The sequence below is a fragment of the Salmo trutta genome, chromosome 18 (genome assembly GCF_901001165.1).
Source record: "Salmo trutta chromosome 18, fSalTru1.1, whole genome shotgun sequence".
Classification (NCBI taxonomy): Eukaryota; Metazoa; Chordata; class Actinopteri; order Salmoniformes; family Salmonidae; genus Salmo; species Salmo trutta.
In genome coordinates, this window is record NC_042974.1 from 12,996,292 (window position 1) to 13,014,939 (window position 18,648).

The 18,648-nt window shown below is 44.0% G+C and overlaps 1 protein-coding gene across 1 annotated transcript in view; it reads left to right on the forward strand.

The window, feature by feature from the left end:
• LOC115152850 (piggyBac transposable element-derived protein 5) overlaps positions 1-12,627 on the forward strand; it is a 31,649-nt gene extending 19,022 nt beyond the window's left edge. The window contains exons 3-7 of the mRNA XM_029697734.1: positions 1,988-2,122; positions 4,533-4,713; positions 7,061-7,258; positions 9,664-9,769; positions 11,502-12,627. Coding sequence (XP_029553594.1) covers positions 1,988-2,122; positions 4,533-4,713; positions 7,061-7,258; positions 9,664-9,769; positions 11,502-11,697 — 816 coding nt within the window. The 3' untranslated portion in view covers positions 11,698-12,627. The remainder of the gene's footprint in view (positions 1-1,987; positions 2,123-4,532; positions 4,714-7,060; positions 7,259-9,663; positions 9,770-11,501) is intronic.
• Positions 12,628-18,648: the final 6,021 nt, after the last annotated feature.

Sequence of the window (18,648 nt, forward strand, 5' to 3'; positions counted from 1 at the left end):
GCAGAATGTCTACAGTACTCAATATGGCTTGCCTGTTCTGTTCTGGGCAAAACAAACACCACCTGTGCCTCGTTGTGGCTCCTTGGTCAGGTGCAAAATCACTGTGGCAACGCATGCTGGGGCCGTCCAGCCAACTTGACATTCTGCAGACTAGAATGCCAGACAGATAGAGGGGTTAGACACACTGTTTCATTAACAGTAGGATGTTAAGATGCTCCCTAGGTTTAGTCTGTAGTCCACACATATACAGTACAATCAGTCAGCAACAGCTACCATGCTGCCACCCTCAGGCATTTAATGGTTCAGTACCCCCACATCCCTGGTTATACACCTGTTCTTGGCTGAAGGAGACATCCCTGGTTATACACCTGCTCTTGGCTGAAGGAGACATCCCTGGTTATACACCTGCTCTTGGCTGAAGGAGACATCCCTGGCTATATACCTGCTCTTGGCTGAAGGAGACATCCCTGGCTATACACCTGCTCTTGACTGAAGGAGACATCCCTGGTTATACACCTGCTCTTGGCTGAAGGAGACATCCCTGGCTATATACCTGCTCTTGGCTGAAGGAGACATCCCTGGCTATACCCCTGCTCTTGGCTGAAGGAGACATCCCTGGTATTACACCTGCTCTTGGCTGAAGGAGACATCCCTGGTTATACACCTGCTCTTGGCTGAAGGAGACATCCCTGGTTATACACCTGCTCTTGGCTGAAGGAGACATCCCTGGTATTACACCTGCTCTTGGCTGAAGGAGACATCCCTGGTTATATACCTGCTCTTGGCTGAAGGAGACATCCCTGGTTATACACCTGCTCTTGGCTGAAGGAGACATCCCTGGTTATATACCTGCTCTTGGCTGAAGGAGTCATCCCTGGTTATATACCTGCTCTTGGCTGAAGGAGACATCCCTGGTTATACACCTGCTCTTGGCTGAAGGAGACATCCCTGGCTATACACCTGCTCTTGGCTGAAGGAGACATCCCTGGTTATATACCTGCTCTTGGCTGAAGGAGACATCCCTGGCTATACACCTGCTCTTGGCTGAAGGAGACATCCCTGGTTATATACCTGCTCTTGGCTGAAGGAGACATCCCTGGTTATACACCTGCTCTTGGCTGAAGGAGACATCCCTGGCTATACACCTGCTCTTGGCTGAAGGAGACATCCCTGGTTATATACCTGCTCTTGGCTGAAGGAGACATCCCTGGCTATACACCTGCTCTTGGCTGAAGGAGACATCCCTGGTTATATACCTGCTCTTGGCTGAAGGAGACATCCCTGGTTATACACCTGCTCTTGGCTGAAGGAGACATCCCTGGTTATATACCTGCTCTTGGCTGAAGGAGACCTCCCTGGCTATATACCTGCTCTTGGCTGAAGGAGACCTCCCTGGTTATACACCTGCTCTTGGCTGAAGGAGACATCCCTGGCTATACACCTGCTCTTGGCTGAAGGAGACATCCCTGGTTATACACCTGCTCTTGGCTGAAGGAGACATCCCTGGTTATACACCTGCTCTTGGCTGAAGGAGACATCCCTGGCTATACACCTGCTCTTGGCTGAAGGAGACATCCCTGGTTATACACCTGCTCTTGGCTGAAGGAGACATCCCTGGTATTACACCTGCTCTTGGCTGAAGGAGACATCCCTGGCTATACACCTGCTCTTGGCTGAAGGAGACATCCCTGGTTATATACCTGCTCTTGGCTGAAGGAGACATCCCTGGTATTACACCTGCTCTTGGCTGAAGGAGACATTTTATTTGTTTGTTGTTGCATTGTCCAGAATGAACCTGCAAGTAAGCATTTGGTTGGACGATGTATACCATGTGTATCCTGGACATACTGTATGACTAATAAACTTGAGGATGCCTTTGAATATGAACTGTACAAACTGCTGGGGGAAAGATTGACATGTTGGTGAGGTGATGCTGTCCCAAAGGTGTTCCATGATGTAATACTGATGCTTTCCCTCTGTCCCAAAGGTGCTCCATGAGCCCCTGATTGACGAGGACCCGGTGTTCATCACCACCTGTACGGAGAGAGAGCTGAGGAAGAGGAAGAAGAGGAAGTTCAGTCTGTGGGTCCGCCAGTGCACATCCACTGGTTTCATCTGTCAGGTACTGTGTGTGTGTGTGTGTGTGTGTGTGTGTGTGTGTGTGTGTGTGTGTGTGTGTGTGTGTGTGTGTGTGTGTGTGTGTGTGTGTGTGTGTGTGTGTGTGTGTGTGTGTGTGTGCGTGTGTGTGTGTGCATGCGCGCACATGAAAGAAGAAAATGAGAGAAAGGGAGATGGCGAGAGCAGTGGAGGAAGAATGAGGGGAGGGAAGGACTGCAGCCTCTTGGATTTCTACTCTTTTATATCTGGGAGCTAGTACTACACTTAGCCAACTTTGTGACAAAGACTGTCCACCTTCAATTACGCCCAGTACAACCACACAGGGGCTTTCACAAGACTAGCTGCAATTGGTCTAGACTGTAGAGGACACCAACACTGCAGGACAGGACACTCAGACCATGCCCTTCCCCCTCACTCAGACACAGCTGAGAGATCCAGACAAACTGTGATTGGATGACTGATGTGGGACCATCCAGTGCCTCAGTCTCCAGAACCAATGTTTTATTACTGATTCCCAGGAGAAGGCGCCAGTCCACTTAGTATAATTGCTGTCTGTTCTTGGTGGGAGTATGATACGCCAAATGACTGCTGCCCCATGCCTCAAACAGATCCAGGAAGACTTGAGAATGTATGGATATGCATGGGCTGTGTCTCAGTTGGTGGGAAGAAGAATCAATCGATCATGTCCTTTTTTTGTGTAGCTCTCTCTTACTTGAAAACTGCAGGGTTAGTATTGTCAATAGAAAACAACAGGGTTAGTATTGTCAATAGAAACTACAGGGTTAGTATTGTCAATAGAAAACTACAGGGTTAGTATTGTCAATAGAAAACTACAGGGTTAGTATTGTCAATAGAAACTACAGGGTTAGTATTGTCAATAGAAAACTACAGGGTTAGTATTGTCAATAGAAAACTACAGGGTTAGTATTGTCAATAGAAAACTACAGGGTTAGTATTGTCAATAGAAAACTACAGGGTTAGTATTGTCAATAGAAACTACAGGGTTAGTATTGTCAATGGAAAACTACAGGGTTAGTATTGTCAATAGAAAACTACAGGGTTAGTATTGTCAATAGAAAACTACAGGGTTAGTATTGTCAATAGAAACTACAGGGTTAGTATTGTCAATGGAAAACTACAGGGTTAGTATTGTCAATAGAAAACTACAGGGTTAGTATTGTCAATAGAAACTACAGGGTTAGTATTGTCAATGGAAAACTACAGGGTTAGTATTGTCAATAGAAAACTACAGGGTTAGTATTGTCAATAGAAAACTACAGGGTTAGTATTGTCAATAGAAAACTACAGGGTTAGTATTGTCAATAGAAAACTACAGGGTTAGTATTGTCAATAGAAAACTACAGGGTTAGTATTGTCAATAGAAAACTACAGGGTTAGTATTGTCAATAGAAAACTACAGGGTTAGTATTGTCAATAGAAAACTACAGGGTTAGTATTGTCAATGGAAAACTACAGGGTTAGTATTGTCAATAGAAAACTACAGGGTTAGTATTGTCAATAGAAAACTACAGGGTTAGTATTGTCAATAGAAAACTACAGGGTTAGTATTGTCAATAGAAAACTACAGGGTTAGTATTGTCAATAGAAAACTACAGGGTTAGTATTGTCAATAGAAAACTACAGGGTTAGTATTGTCAATAGAAAACTACAGGGTTAGTATTGTCAATAGAAAACTACAGGGTTAGTATTGTCAATAGAAAACTACAGGGTTAGTATTGTCAATAGAAAACTACAGGGTTAGTATTGTCAATAGAAAACTACAGGGTTAGTATTGTCAATAGAAAACTACAGGGTTAGTATTGTCAATGGAAAACTACAGGGTTAGTATTGTCAATAGAAAACTACAGGGTTAGTATTGTCAATAGAAAACTGCAGGGTTAGTATTGTCAATAGAAAACTACAGGGTTAGTATTGTCAATAGAAAACTACAGGGTTAGTATTGTCAATAGAAAACTGCAGGGTTAGTATTGTCAATGGAAAACTACAGGGTTAGTATTGTCAATAGAAAACTACAGGGTTAGTATTGTCAACTACATTGTGTGATTAGAAGTATTTAAATGTAAATGGTAGTCAGATTGTAGGAGCCACAGCAATGTGGCTAATTGGAACATTAGCCACTACACAGACCATTCCTGAGATCATTATGTATTCATTTATATATGTCAGTGTATGACATTTTACATTTGACATTTTTGTCATTTAGCAGACACTTTTATCCAGAGCCACTTACAGGAGGAGCAATTAGGGTTAAGTGCCTTGCTCAAGGTCATATCGACAGATTTTTTGCCTAGGGATTCGAACCAGCGACCTTTTGGTTACTGGCCCAATGCGCTTAAACGCTAGGATACCTGATGACATTATGGTGGTATTGACTGTCTCTGTCTCTCTTCCAGATCTATGTGCATCTGAAGGAGGGCCAGGGTCCTGATGGGTTGGCCACCCTGAAGTACAAGCCTCAGCTCCACAGTATGGTGGCCAAACAGCTGTGTCAGAACCTCTCAGGCCGCAACAGCATCATCTTCACCGGGCCCAGCATCACCAGCCTCAACCTGTACCAGGAGTTTGAGAAACAGGGTAGATCTTAACCTTTCATCCTATTTATCTCTTTTCCTCATTCTTTCCATCCACCTCTTTCCTCGCTTTCTCTCTCTCTCTTTACAGTACTGTAATCTCCTTCCTGCTCATCCTCTGCCGTTTTCAATTACCATAAACGACCTCCGGCTACTGTAACACTGAAATTGAAGACCGTCAATTGAAGTTCACCTTGAGACTTCCCTGAGAACCAAGATGTAAATTGTGTGTATTCTGCTTCCATGCCTACCACCCACTAAGCTGCGTAACTGGCCATATAGTAAACTGTGAAGATGACGTCCATTAAATTCTCCTGATTCTTATTTTGGAAACCGAGAGCACCTGTTCATCCTACTGTTAATGAACAGAGCAAACAGTCTAGTGAGATATCAATCATTTTCAACTCCTTAAAAATGAGAAATGCCATTGTCTTTCTTTCACCCCTTGTTGAGTAAGACGTGGTGGAGGGAGAGTCTGTCCTGCTCTAGGCTTTATCCTATGATCTCAACACTGACTGGGCACCTGTAAGGACCAGACAAAATTGATTCACTGTTTAACAGATTTTCCCCCCAGAAAAGTGAGGCGAGCAAGCAACAAAGAAAAAAATATATAATTTGTTCATTAGGTGGATAAGGAATAACAGTACTTTACAACATTGTCCTAGGCTATATGGACATGAACAATAGGCGACATATTCAATTTCAGACTCATTTTCCGATTATTATTATGAATACACAAATGAACATTAATGAACATTATTCACATAGAATATTGCATTCTATTATACATCCTATCATATTCAAAAATGATTAAAAAAAAATATATGTATGAATGTATTATCAGTTCATTAATCTACTTAATTGTATAGCCTAACAAATTCAAGAATGATTGACGAATAATTGTAATCAAATTTAAAATGTTGCATAATAATAAGTTCATTACCTGAATGCATCTCTATAGCCTAGGCGTTAACAAAATATTCATACAAATATGATTAGGTCTCTATTAGACTAGTAGGCCATGTAGAAAGAGGGTCAATCAAGTTAGGTCTGACAAATTAACGTAGCATTGGAAAAAATACATAAATCCAGCCATAGAGTATAACCTTTAATCATAAAAAACATTATGTTTATAACATGCACAATTAGAAGCATCAATCTATATAGAATACCCTGACTACACCGCGAGCGTTGCAAAATAAATGTAGGAATATATGTTATTCAATTATTGCAGCCACACTGCTCGCGCGTGTCAACGAGCGTCTGCGTTGCCAAGGGCTAAAATAGAAGTCATTCCAATTTCTGACGCAGATCACGCTGCAAGTCCTGCCTCTCCCATCTCCTCATTGGTTTATAGGAGCAGGTACCCACGTGCCATCTCATCATTGGTTATACCCACGTGGGTGATTGAAAGACAAACTGTGTTGCCGGTCGTCGTGGTAATACTATGAAAGTTAAATGCCGATCACCATATAAGTTCAAAGATGAAAAAGCCTGGAAGGAGGAGAGATGACTAGAAACGATTCGGTTGACCGTTTTATGTGTGGATTAATTGTCAGAGTAGAGGACCTTGTGCATTTCAGGTAAAATAACAACTCAATGTTTATATCCCAGGACAAACTAGCTAGCAACAGCAAGCTAGCTAAATAGGACAAATTAGCTAGCAAGTGCACGCTAACTAGCTAAATTGTCATACATGTTTAATGCTTTTCGACCTGTCCCCAAATGAATGTCATTGGTTCAAAGTTTGTTTTGATATTTTAACCTGCGTGTCGTGATTGTGTTTGGTGTAGGGGGACAAAATAAATGTGTGCACGATGGCGCACGTATGCAGCCGGTTTGGGTTCCGTGAGAGAGAAATTAAACATCTGCACGTCGCCTGCAGGTGTGAGCGTGTGTTTCACTGTCCAATCTGAGGCTTGAACATGATCTGAGCGTGTGATCTGAGGCTGCTTGGTCTCTTGGGCATCAACTTGGGAGAGCCTGAAGGGAGAGCGGACAGTGCATTATAAACAAAGAGCTGCATATATTGGCCCAAAAATAACACATCTGATTTTTTTGAATTTTTTCGGTGTGTGGAGAAAAGTGAGAAGGGGCATCTGTTAAACAGTAATTCAACTTTGTCCAGCCTAATCTGGGCCATCTCTCATTACAGCAGGAGGGTGGGTTATAGGAAACAAGAGGGTTTTATTCAGCACACATCAGGATCAACTCTCACAAGTACGTTACATTGTGCACACAGAAGTAGATTTAGCAGTGTGGTGGAACATTTAGCCGAAAATCCTTTTTGTCTGTTGCACCATCCTGAACGTGTCCCAGATGTCTAAAGGTGTGTGTTTGTCCTCTGCCAGAGATCTACTGCTGTGGGCTGCTGAGCACCAGGAAGAGTGACTGCACCGGCCTGCCCCAGTGCATGCTGGTGAATCCTGAGAGCCCCCAGCAGAGGGGCCAGTCCCGCAGCATGATGAGAGGCAACACCTCCCTCATCAGCTGGTACAACAAGGGACACTTCCGCTTCCTTACCAACGCCTACTCACCCACCAAGGAAGGTGAGGACTCCCGCTCTGCAACCAGTGTTATATTAACGTTTTCTTTTTCATACATTTTCATTCAGAAGATGCATTCAGGTGTATGTTTAAACTGTGTTCAATCATGGGTATAGATTTGTGGTGAACTGCCTTCAATTTTAAAGCAAAACGTTTCTCCTTATTTTGATCATGTCGACCTACTGCATCACTAGAATGTTCTGAAATGGGGCATCATTATGAAGCTCTTTAGGGCTGACTGATACAAAATGAGTCACCCCCCACCATCGACATGATGTGGATTTCCCAGATAAAAGTCACTCAGAATCTACCCTGTAGACAGCTGGGGAACTGTCATGGACCACCTCGCCATTCTCTCTCCCTGTATGAGGATGGAGTGATGATCCGAGATAATGAGAAAATCCCTGTTGTGTGGCATGTGAGAAGGTCTCTCACCTCAGACACATTTAATCCCATTTGTAAAATAAGAGGTAAGAAAATGCATTATATCTGGATAGATAAACAGCATGGATCCAGAGTAGATGAGTGGAATCGATGGAGAGTTAATATTTCCACTCCCGAGTGGCGCAGTGGTCTAAGGCACTGCATCTCAGTGTTAGAGGCGTCACTACCGACCCTAGTTCGATTCCAGGCTGTATCACAACCGGACGTGATTGGGAGTTCCATAGGGACAATTGGCCCAGCGTCGTCCGGGTTTGGCCGGTGTAGGCCGCCATTGTAAATAAGAATTTGTTCTTAACTGACTTGCCTAGTTAAATAAAGGTTAAATAAAATAAAAACATGCAAATAAACAAAAGCTGCATTATTAGTGTTGTATTCAATGAGGAAAACCCACCCAATCTGAATGAATCCTAGAGAGAATGTAGGTATTTTTCATTGTCCCTTAATCCAGTACAAATGATCTCACTACTGATAATATAAAAACCCAAAATACAGCAAAACACAAGCCCCTCCCACCCCAACCTTCTGTTATCCCTCCAATCGGTTCTTATACATACGAGTCATTATTGTCTTTGGATGGTTAAGTGGTGGTCGTAGCATTTCATTAGAGCTACAGAGAAAGCCATTTGACCTTTGAATAAATCTAACACTGTATCATTGGTGAAATGGCTGTGAAGTGAAGTAATCATGTGAACGACTGAAGCTGAGGCAATGGTGAGGGAGAGTCAGAGAAATATTTCCAAATTGAGACCTTACCAAGTCTGCTGCTAAATTATATTCTTCAATTCTGTGAAGAAAAAATCCATTGTGTTTCCTGACTGATATGATCGTTACTCTCTGATCTCGCGTTTGTTTTTCAAATGACCCTCCAGTAACTTTCCAATGTGTAGTGTAATTAGCGTACAGATCCATGAGGGTCATTTTTATGGAAGCTACAGATGGAGGTTCAGTCAAGGTAACCGTATCAAAGTCCTGCTAATGGTTCAATTGGGATCCAGGGGACTACTAGACTCGTTCCCTCTCAGCTACCTCCATAACTACACTCCTCATGTTCATCTATTTTTCATGTGCTGCTTCACCTGCAATCACTTTATTTTAGCTATTGGGTTGATACTTTTTAGAAGGTGTTTCTCCTAGCTTCACTAGTAAGCACGCAGTCCTGTTTTTCTTGTTGCAGATCAAGGTATTTTCTGCAGAATATTTTGGTTATTTTGGCGCTATAGTGAGAAACCATCAACATTGGATTTTGAGGCCTGTAGTTTAGTTATGTACGGCATCACTCTTTATCCAGTTACAGATGGGCTATACTTTACTGTTAAGATATCATGCTCCACATTTCACTTGTATTGTACTTTGTCACAGAGTCTTAACATCTGTTTACATAATACTTCTGTTTTTAACTCAGTGAAATTTGATTCCCACTCCCATTAGCCTTCTCTGAGTCATGTGTTGGGTTCCAGCTCCCATTAGCCTTCTCTGAGTCATGTGTTGGGTTCCAGCTCCCATTAGCCTTCTCTGAGTCATGTGTTGGGTTCCAGCTCCCATTAGCCTTCTCTGAGTCATGTGTTGGGTTCCAGCTCCCATTAGCCTTCTCTGAGTCATGTGTTGGGTTCCAGCTCCCATTAGCCTTCTCTGAGTCATGTGTTGGGTTCCAGCTCCCATTAGCCTTCTCTGAGTCATGTGTTGGGTTCCAGCTCCCATTAGCCTTCTCTGAGTCATGTGTTGGGTTCCAGCTCCCATTAGCCTTCTCTGAGTCATGTGTTGGGTTCCAGCTCCCATTAGCCTTCTCTGAGTCATGTGTTGGGTTCCAGCTCCCATTAGCCTTCTCTGAGTCATGTGTTGGGTTCCAGCTCCCATTAGCCTTCTCTGAGTCATGTGTTGGGTTCCAGCTCCCATTAGCCTTCTCTGAGTCATGTGTTGGGTTCCAGCTCCCATTAGCCTTCTCTGAGTCATGTGTTGGGTTCCAGGGGTGATCATCAAGAGGAAAAGTGGTGAGATTCCCTGTCCGCTGGCTGTGGAGGCCTTCGCTGCACACCTCAGCTACATCTGCAAGTATGACGACAAGTACAGCAAGTGAGTCACTAATTAGCCCACTAGTTGACATACTGGATCTATTGTACTAATTTGTCACCCTGGGAGAAAGGTGTTTGCCTATATGAATGTTCATCATCATAGCACAGGTCTGTCCAACCCGTCTCCTGAGAAGCTACCCTCCTGCAGGCTTTTGCTCCAACCCTAGCTATAGCACACCTGATTCTACTAGCTGCTAACAAGGACATTGATTAGCTGAATCAGCTGTGTTACGAGGTTGGAGCAAAAACATGCCTACCCAGTAGCTCTCCACGAGTCTGCTGTCCTGGATTGCTGTTGGTCTAGTGAAATTATTTTAATATGGCAAAGTATTATGCTGTTCCAAATTCATGAATATTGCGAGGTCCCTACGGCTTTGTGTGGCTAATTTGAAAGTCTTTCAGACTTCATTGGGACATGACAGTGGTGTCAGCTATAAACCTTCCCCCTGTGCTGGTATACAGAGAGTCAGCCTGACTCCCCCTGTGCTGCTATACAGAGAGTCAGCCTGACTCCCCCTCTGCTGCTATACAGAGGGTCAGCCTGACTCCCCCTGTGCTGCTATACAGAGGGTCAGCCTGACTCCCCCTGTGCTGCTATAGAGAGGGTCAGCCTGACTCCCCCTGTGCTGCTATACAGAGGGTCAGCCTGACTCCCCCTGTGCTGCTATACAGAGGGTCAGCCTGACTCCCCCTGTGCTGCTATACAGAGGGTCAGCCTGACTCCCCCTGTGCTGCTATACAGAGAGTCAGCCTGACTCCCCCTGTGCTGCTATACAGAGAGTCAGCCTGACTCCCCCTGTGCTGCTATACAGAGGGTCAGCCTGACTCCCCCTGTGCTGCTATACAGAGAGTCAGCCTGACTTCCCCTGTGCTGGTATACAGAGAGTCAGCCTGACTCCCCCTGTGCTGCTATACAGAGGGTCAGCCTGACTCCCCCTGTGCTGCTATAGAGAGAGTCAGCCTGACTCCCCCTGTGCTGCTATACAGAGAGTCAGCCTGACTCCCCCTGTGCTGCTATACAGAGAGTCAGCCTGACTCCCCCTGTGCTGCTATACAGAGAGTCAGCCTGACTCCCCCTGTGCTGCTATACAGAGAGTCAGCCTGACTCCCCCTGTGCTGGTATACAGAGAGTCAGCCTGACTCCCCCTGTGTTTCAGATTCGATCTTCCAACACCTGGAGAAGGAAATGTTTCAGGAATCACATTAATATGATATAGAAATCTTCTGATATGCACAGCATGGTGCATTTCTATGTCCCAAATGGAGAACAGCACCAAGTGATGTTAACGTCGGTCAAAGACAGAAGCCTTCAATTAAGGGGACAAGAGGAGCGATAGATGGCATATTGCTCAACACACACACACACACCAGGGAGAATGTCACTTTACTTCTCTCCCTCTCTAACCTCTCTCTGCCTCCAATTAGTTTGGAGATTGGACAGTAATTAGATGTTGTTCTGTACCTCAGAGGACAACACTTGTGGGCGTGCAGAACTGCAGATTACATCTGGAGAGCCAGAAAGCGGAACTTTAGCTGAATATCGCTCCTCCTCACCACTAACCAATGCCTCACACCTAGTCACGGAGACAAGATATCCTCCCAACTGTCTATGTGCCCTTCCGTCCGTTGTCATTTCAGATTATCAATTGGATGTGATGGACATCTGACATATTATAAAATGACCAATTTGTCAAGATCCCAGTTAGCCACTCAGGGTTGGTCTTTTCTCTCAGGTATTTCATCTTCCACAAGCCCAACAAGACGTGGCAGCAGGTGTTCTGGCTGACCATCAGCATCGCCATAAACAACGCCTATATCCTGTACAAGATGTCCGATGCCTACCACATCAAGCGCTACAGCCGAGCGCAGTTTGGAGAGAGACTGGTGAGGGAGCTGCTGGACTTAGACGACTGTACCCCCACCCAGTGAGGAGACCTTTATAATATACACCCACATACTGTACCCACACACTGTACCCCCACCCAGTGAGGAGACCTTTATAATATACACCCACATACTGTACCCACACACTGTACCCACACCCAGTGAGGAGACCTTTATAATATACACCCACATACTGTACCCACACACTGTACCCACACCCAGTGAGGAGACCTTTATAATATACACCCACATACTGTACCCACACACTGTACCCACACCCAGTGAGGAGACCTTTATAATATACACCCACATACTGTACCCACACACTGTACCCACACCCAGTGAGGAGACCTTTATAATATACACCCACATACTGTACCCACACACTGTACCCACACCCAGTGAGGAGACCTTTATAATATACACCCACATACTGTACCCCCACCCAGTGAGGAGACCTTTATAATATACACCCACATACTGTACCCCCACCCAGTGAGGAGACCTTTATAATATACACCCACATACTGTACCCCCACCCAGTGAGGAGACCTTTATAATATACACCCACATACTGTACCTACACATACTGTACCCACACACTGTACCCCCACCCAGTGAGGAGACCACGTCATCTTTATAATATACACACACATACTGTACCCACACACACTGTACCCACACACTGTACCCCCACCCAGTGAGGAGACCATGTAATCTTTATAATATACACACACATACTGTACCCACACACACACACATACTGTACCCACACACACACATACTGTACCCACACTTACTGTACCCACACACTGTACCCCCACCCAGTGAGGAGACCCCGTAATCTTTATAATATACACCCACACACTGTACCCACACACACTGTACCCACACACTGTACCCCCACCCAGTGAGGAGACCCCGTAATCTTTATAATATACACCCACACACTGTACCCACACACACACACACACACTGTACCCCCACCCAGTGAGGAGACCACGTAATCTTTATAACGTCTCACACACACACACACACACACACACACACACAGTCACGTCTCACACGTACACACACACACACACACACACACACACACACACTGTCACGTCTCACACACACACACACTGTCACGTCTCACACACACACTGTCACGTCTCATACACACACACACAGTCACGTCTCACACGTACACACACACACACTGTCACGTCTCACACACACACACACACACTGTCACGTCTCACACGTACCCACACACACACACTGTCACGTCTCACACACACACACACACACACACACACACACACACTGTCACGTCTCACACGCACACACACACACTGTCATGTCTCACACACACACACACACAGTCACGTCTCACACACACACACACACACACACTGTCACGTCTCACATGTACCCACACACACACACTGTTCATCACATGCAAAGCACTAACGCACACTAACCACACCCACTAATACATATTTTCTTTACAATTGTAGACACTGGAATACGTAATTCTTTAAATGAAACCATATTTTAATAGTGTCTGTGTTAAATGGGTTTGGGGACAAACTAGGTGTGGAGAGCAGGTCTCTATCTATTTCAGAACTCAAGAGAAATGTCTATAGATGAACGTTTCTTTACTAAGGCACAAAGCAGAGCCATTGTACTATCCACATGCCTCATAATGTTAGTGTCACAGGCTGCATGACAAAAACGTGTTTGGATAATTTACTCTTCAAATGTGCAGAATGTTTCTTATTTTTTTCTGACCGGGTTAAACGTTGTTTCCATGTAGTGCAATGTCACTCTGTAATGTCAATCTATGATTCTATTGGACCACCTACCGAGCAACATCTGGGATTTTCTCTCCAAGATAGACCTGAACCACTAAGCAGATGAACTGCATTATGTATATACACAGTATATGTAAGCCCAGGATCCATTATGTTTAAATGAAATATGAAGGAGAAGTAGATCTACATTACTATTCCCTTCCAGAGCTCTTCCTGCTGATGGTTCATACCTGGAATGGGAAATCTCCTACTTATCAGGGTAGTGCTTACTGTACTCAACTCCATATCTCAGTCAATAGGAACCTTTCAACTGGTCATCAGATTATATGACTGGCAGTCCTTATATTTGCAACATCATTGGAAATACTGGATGGTGTGACTTGTGGTCAGGTTTTCAGACGGCAAAGGGAAGGTTTGATGATATGATAAACGATACCAGTTGTTGCCAATGCTGGCCACGTGAACGTTGGTTTGGATGAGGCGTACTGTTGATGTACAGCATGAACAGAGTCTCCATGTGGCGTAGTCTTGGATCATCAAGAGCTGCAGGGGTTAGTTCAGTTCAACTCTAGATAAACACGCTGAACCGTCCACAGCCAAACTCACTCACTGACAGACCACACAGACATGGACTGTTCCCAGTTCAGTTCAACTCTAGATATACACGCTGAACCGTCCACAGCCAAACTCACTCACTGACAGACCACACAGACATGGACTGTTCCCAGTTCAGGTCTACTGAATAGGGCTGGTCACGTCCACAGCTCATTCCCTGGAAGCAAGCCTGACATTGATCTATAAAGTATGTGAGTTGGGTTTGAGTTAAACATTTCATACCATCAGCCAATGACTCTCAGTCCAATGATGTCACTAAAAGATGGAGAGAAGACAACACCAGACCCACAGAGTTTGTCAACGTTATTCCTTCCAAATGTGCTTAGGAGAATGGATTCTCCTGTTCCGTAATGACTTTGAGAGGGTGCGGTCTTGCATCTTGTGTGGAGACAGAATAGTACCCCAATGTGTTGTAGGTGGAGCTGTTTAAGTCAGTGAAGTGAATGTCGCTGTGGATTAATAATGTCTTCTTTTCCAATAGAGACTGTTATGTCAGTGTAAAAGTGTGCAATTCCAAAGTCCACACACAAAGGCCTATTTTATCCCTTGACCGATGACATACATTCGTGCTTGTCCACTCCTTGCCACTGTGACTGTGTTATTGATGTGTGAATTGTTTGTGAGATTTGTACTACTGAGGCAGAGTTGTCCTAGCTAGGGCACTACTCATGCACTTTCGATCGTCTTGCACTTTAAAGTGATTGAATAAAGGTCTATTGATGTTTACTAAATATCCCTAGCTTTGATGAATCCCTTTAATTAATGGTGGTACTAAATGCTTCCTCAGAAAATAGGAGTTAAATGATGCACATTAATACTCCTTAACTATTGTGTAAATCCATGCTCTGTCACAGAATACTGAAGATGTAATGCTGTTTAACTGGTATCGCCTAAGTTTCCTCCCTAATTATTGAGTGCTCGACCATTCTTTGAAGAAGCAGGAAATCAAAATTTACTAGAAAGGGAAATTGGTGTCTATTGAGTGCTGACTTATGCAACCTAGTGCTACAATATTTATGTAGGAATGATTTAAAGGGGATATTGCTGATCAACTAAAGTACACTCGATGATGAACACTAAAAACCAATGAAATTGAAAACGTTATGAATATTTACCTAAATATATATGTGCATAGGCAATTGTGGTAAATGTGTTTTTGTGTGCAGATAAGGTATGTATACTGAACAAAAATATAAACGCAACATGCAAGCATTTCAAAGATTTTACTGAGTTACAGTTCATATCAGAAAATCAGTCAATATAATACATTCATTAGGACCTAATCTATGGATTTCACATGACTGGTAATACATATATGCATCTGTTGGTCACAGATACCTTAATAAAAAGGTCGGGGCGTGAATCAGAAAACCAGTCAGTATTTGGTGTGACCACCAATTGCCTCATGCAGCACAACATCTCCTTCACATAGAGTTGATCAGGCTGATGATTGTGGCCCACTCATCTTCAATGGCTGTGCAAAGTTGATGGATATTGGCGGGAACTGGAACACACTGTCGTACATGTCGATCCAGAGCATCCCAAACATGCTCAATGGGTGACATGTCTGGTGAGTATGCAGGCCGTGGAAGAACTGGGACATTTTCAGCTTCCAGGAATTGTGTACAGATCCTTGGGTCAGTGCATTAACATGCTGAAACATGAGGTGATGGGGCTGAAGAATGGCACGACAATGGGCCTCAGGATCTCATCAAGGTATCTCTGTGCATTCAAATTACCATCGATAAAATCAACTGTGTTCGTTGTCCATAGCTTATGCCTGCCCATACCATACAGTAAACCCACCTCTACCATTTGGGCACTCTGCCAACAACGTTTACGTCAGCGAACCGCTCGGCCACACAACGCAATACACGTGGTCTGCGGTGGTGAGGCTGGTTGGACGTACTGCCAAATTCTATAAAACGACGTTTATGGTAGAGAAATGAACATTAAATTCTCTGGCAACAACTCTGTTGGACATTCCTGCAGTCAGAATTCCAATTGTACTCTCCCTCATCTTGAGACATCTGTGGCATTGTGTTGTGTGGCAAAACTGCACATTTTAGTGGCCTTTTGTCCCCAGCACAAGGTGCACCTATGTAACGATCATGCTGTGTAATTAGCTTCTTGATATGCCACACCTGTCATGTTGATGGATAATCTAGGCAAAGGAGAAATGCTCACTAACAGGGATGTAAAGAAATGTGTGCACAAAATTTGAGCGAAGTAAGCTTTTTGTGCGTATGGAAGATTTCTGGCATCTTTTATTTCAGCTCATAAAACATGGGACCAACACTTTACATGTTGCGATTATATTTTTTTCAGTGTATGATTGTAGTTCTATTAGTCTTCACTTATAGGTAAGATAAATTGTCATTTTTCACATTTTCTTTCCCCCAAAAAACATTGTCGTTCTTGTGTATGTTTGTGTGAGTCACTAGTTCTGTGCACTGATCACTGTGTGAAAGAAGCTCTGACAATGCCATACATCGGTTGATAATGCTCATAACAATGCTCTTTTGTTCTGAATTGTTATATTGATAGACACCAAGAAGTATGCATGATACGGTCAACAACTGTTCAAAGGAAACACTTCTACTCAGCCATGTATTAGAGATTTTCTCAGTGCCTTTTACATATAACATATTTTGTTCTTCCGGTATGTTCAAAATTGGTTGAGGATTTATTTATTGTTTTATAAAGGAGAGAGCAATATGGACAAAACCACAAAGGCATTTGATGCCAGTATCATTTGGCGATTTCAGATGTCTTCTGCAGAGAAAAATATAATTTATTCAAGATAAACTGTCATTTGTTAATCTGTCACGTCAATCTGTATAATGCATTTGTGTTCATGAATTTCATTATTTTGTCAATCCATGATTCTACTACTAGGTTTTTTGTTCAACCCTTACAACACAGGTAGCCAAGTCATATTCAGTACCTGAGGCCACATCCTATCGTTCTCTTTTAGCATCCTTGGCCATTTCTCGTTGCCTTAAATGTCTTTGTGTCAGTCTGATATCACTGTAATTCCCTATAGCATCTGAGAGGCAATTTTAATTTACTATTCCTCTGTCAAATTCATGAGGTCAGTTGATTGACAGGCCTCTCAATCTATCGTCATCGGTTTTTCCTTAGGGTATTTAGCTACTGCTGTTCTCTGACCCATAAAGCATCTGTCTGACAGTGAGTGCAGCTCCAAGACCATCAAATCAAATTTTATTTGCCACATGCGCCGAATACAACAAGTGTAGACTTTACTGTGAAATGCTTACTGACAAGCCCTTAACCAGCAGTGGGGGGGGGGGGGTCTCTGATCATTTTATGGGCTTTCCTCTGACACCGTCTAGCTTCTTGGATGGCAGGAAGCTTGGCCCCAGTGATGTACTGGGCCGTTCACACTACCCTCTGTAGTGCCTTACGGTCAGATGCCGAGCAGTTGCCATACCAGTCAATGATGTAACCGGTCAGGATGCTCTCGATGGTGCAGCTGTAGAACCTTTTGAGGATCTGGGGGCCCATGTCAAATCTTTTCAGTCTCCTGAGGGAGAAAAGGTGTAGTCGTGCCCTCTTCACGACTGTCTTGGTATATTTGGACCATGATAGTTTGTTGGTGATGTGGACACCAAGGAACTTGAAACTCTCGACCCGCTCCGCTACAGCCCCGTCGATGTTAATGGGGGCCTGTTCAGCCCGCCTTTTCCCGTAGTCCATGATCAGCTCCTTTGTCTAGCTCACATTGCGGGAGAGGTTGTTGTCCTGGCACCACACTGCCAGTTCTCTGACCTCCTCCCTATAGGCCGTCTCATTGTTGTTGGTGATCAGGCCTACCATTGTTGTGTCGTCAGCAAACTTGGGTGAACAGGGAATACAGGAGGGGACTAAGTACACACCCCTGAGGGGCTCCAGTGTTAAGGATCAGCGTGACAGATGTGTTGTTGCCTACCCTTACCACCTCGGGGCGGCCCGTCGGGAAGTCCAGGATCCAGTTGCAGAGGGAGGTGTTTAGTCCCAGGGTCCTTAGCTTAGTGATGAGCTTCGTGGGCACTATGGTGTTGAACGCTGCACTGTAGTCGATGAACAGCATTCTCACATAGGTGATCCTTTTGTCCAGGTGGGAAAGGGCAGTGTGGAGTGCGATTGAGATTGCGTCATCTGTGGATCTGTAGGGGCGGTATGCGAATTGGAGTGGGTCTAGGGTGTCCGGGAGGATTCTGTTGTGAGCCATGACCAGCCTGTCAAAGCACTTCATGGCTATGGACATGAGTGCCACGGGGCGGTACCACTCCAGTGCACCCACCTCTACCCCTAAACTAAGCTCTTAATGGACGATCCGAGACTGCATGCAAATAAGGATATTACCATACACGGCATCTCTCTGGCTAGTCAGGCAGCCCATTAAGTTCTTAAGTTAGTTTTTTTACTAACTATTTTGAGAATGTTTTTCATTCAATTTAGTTTTCACTCTGCATTTGTGATCAAGACTGATAAAATACTGTAAATACATTTTATTATTACAGTATAATAGCCTACATGGAGTCTATATTTTTGAGAGAGACTGAAGTTTAATGGA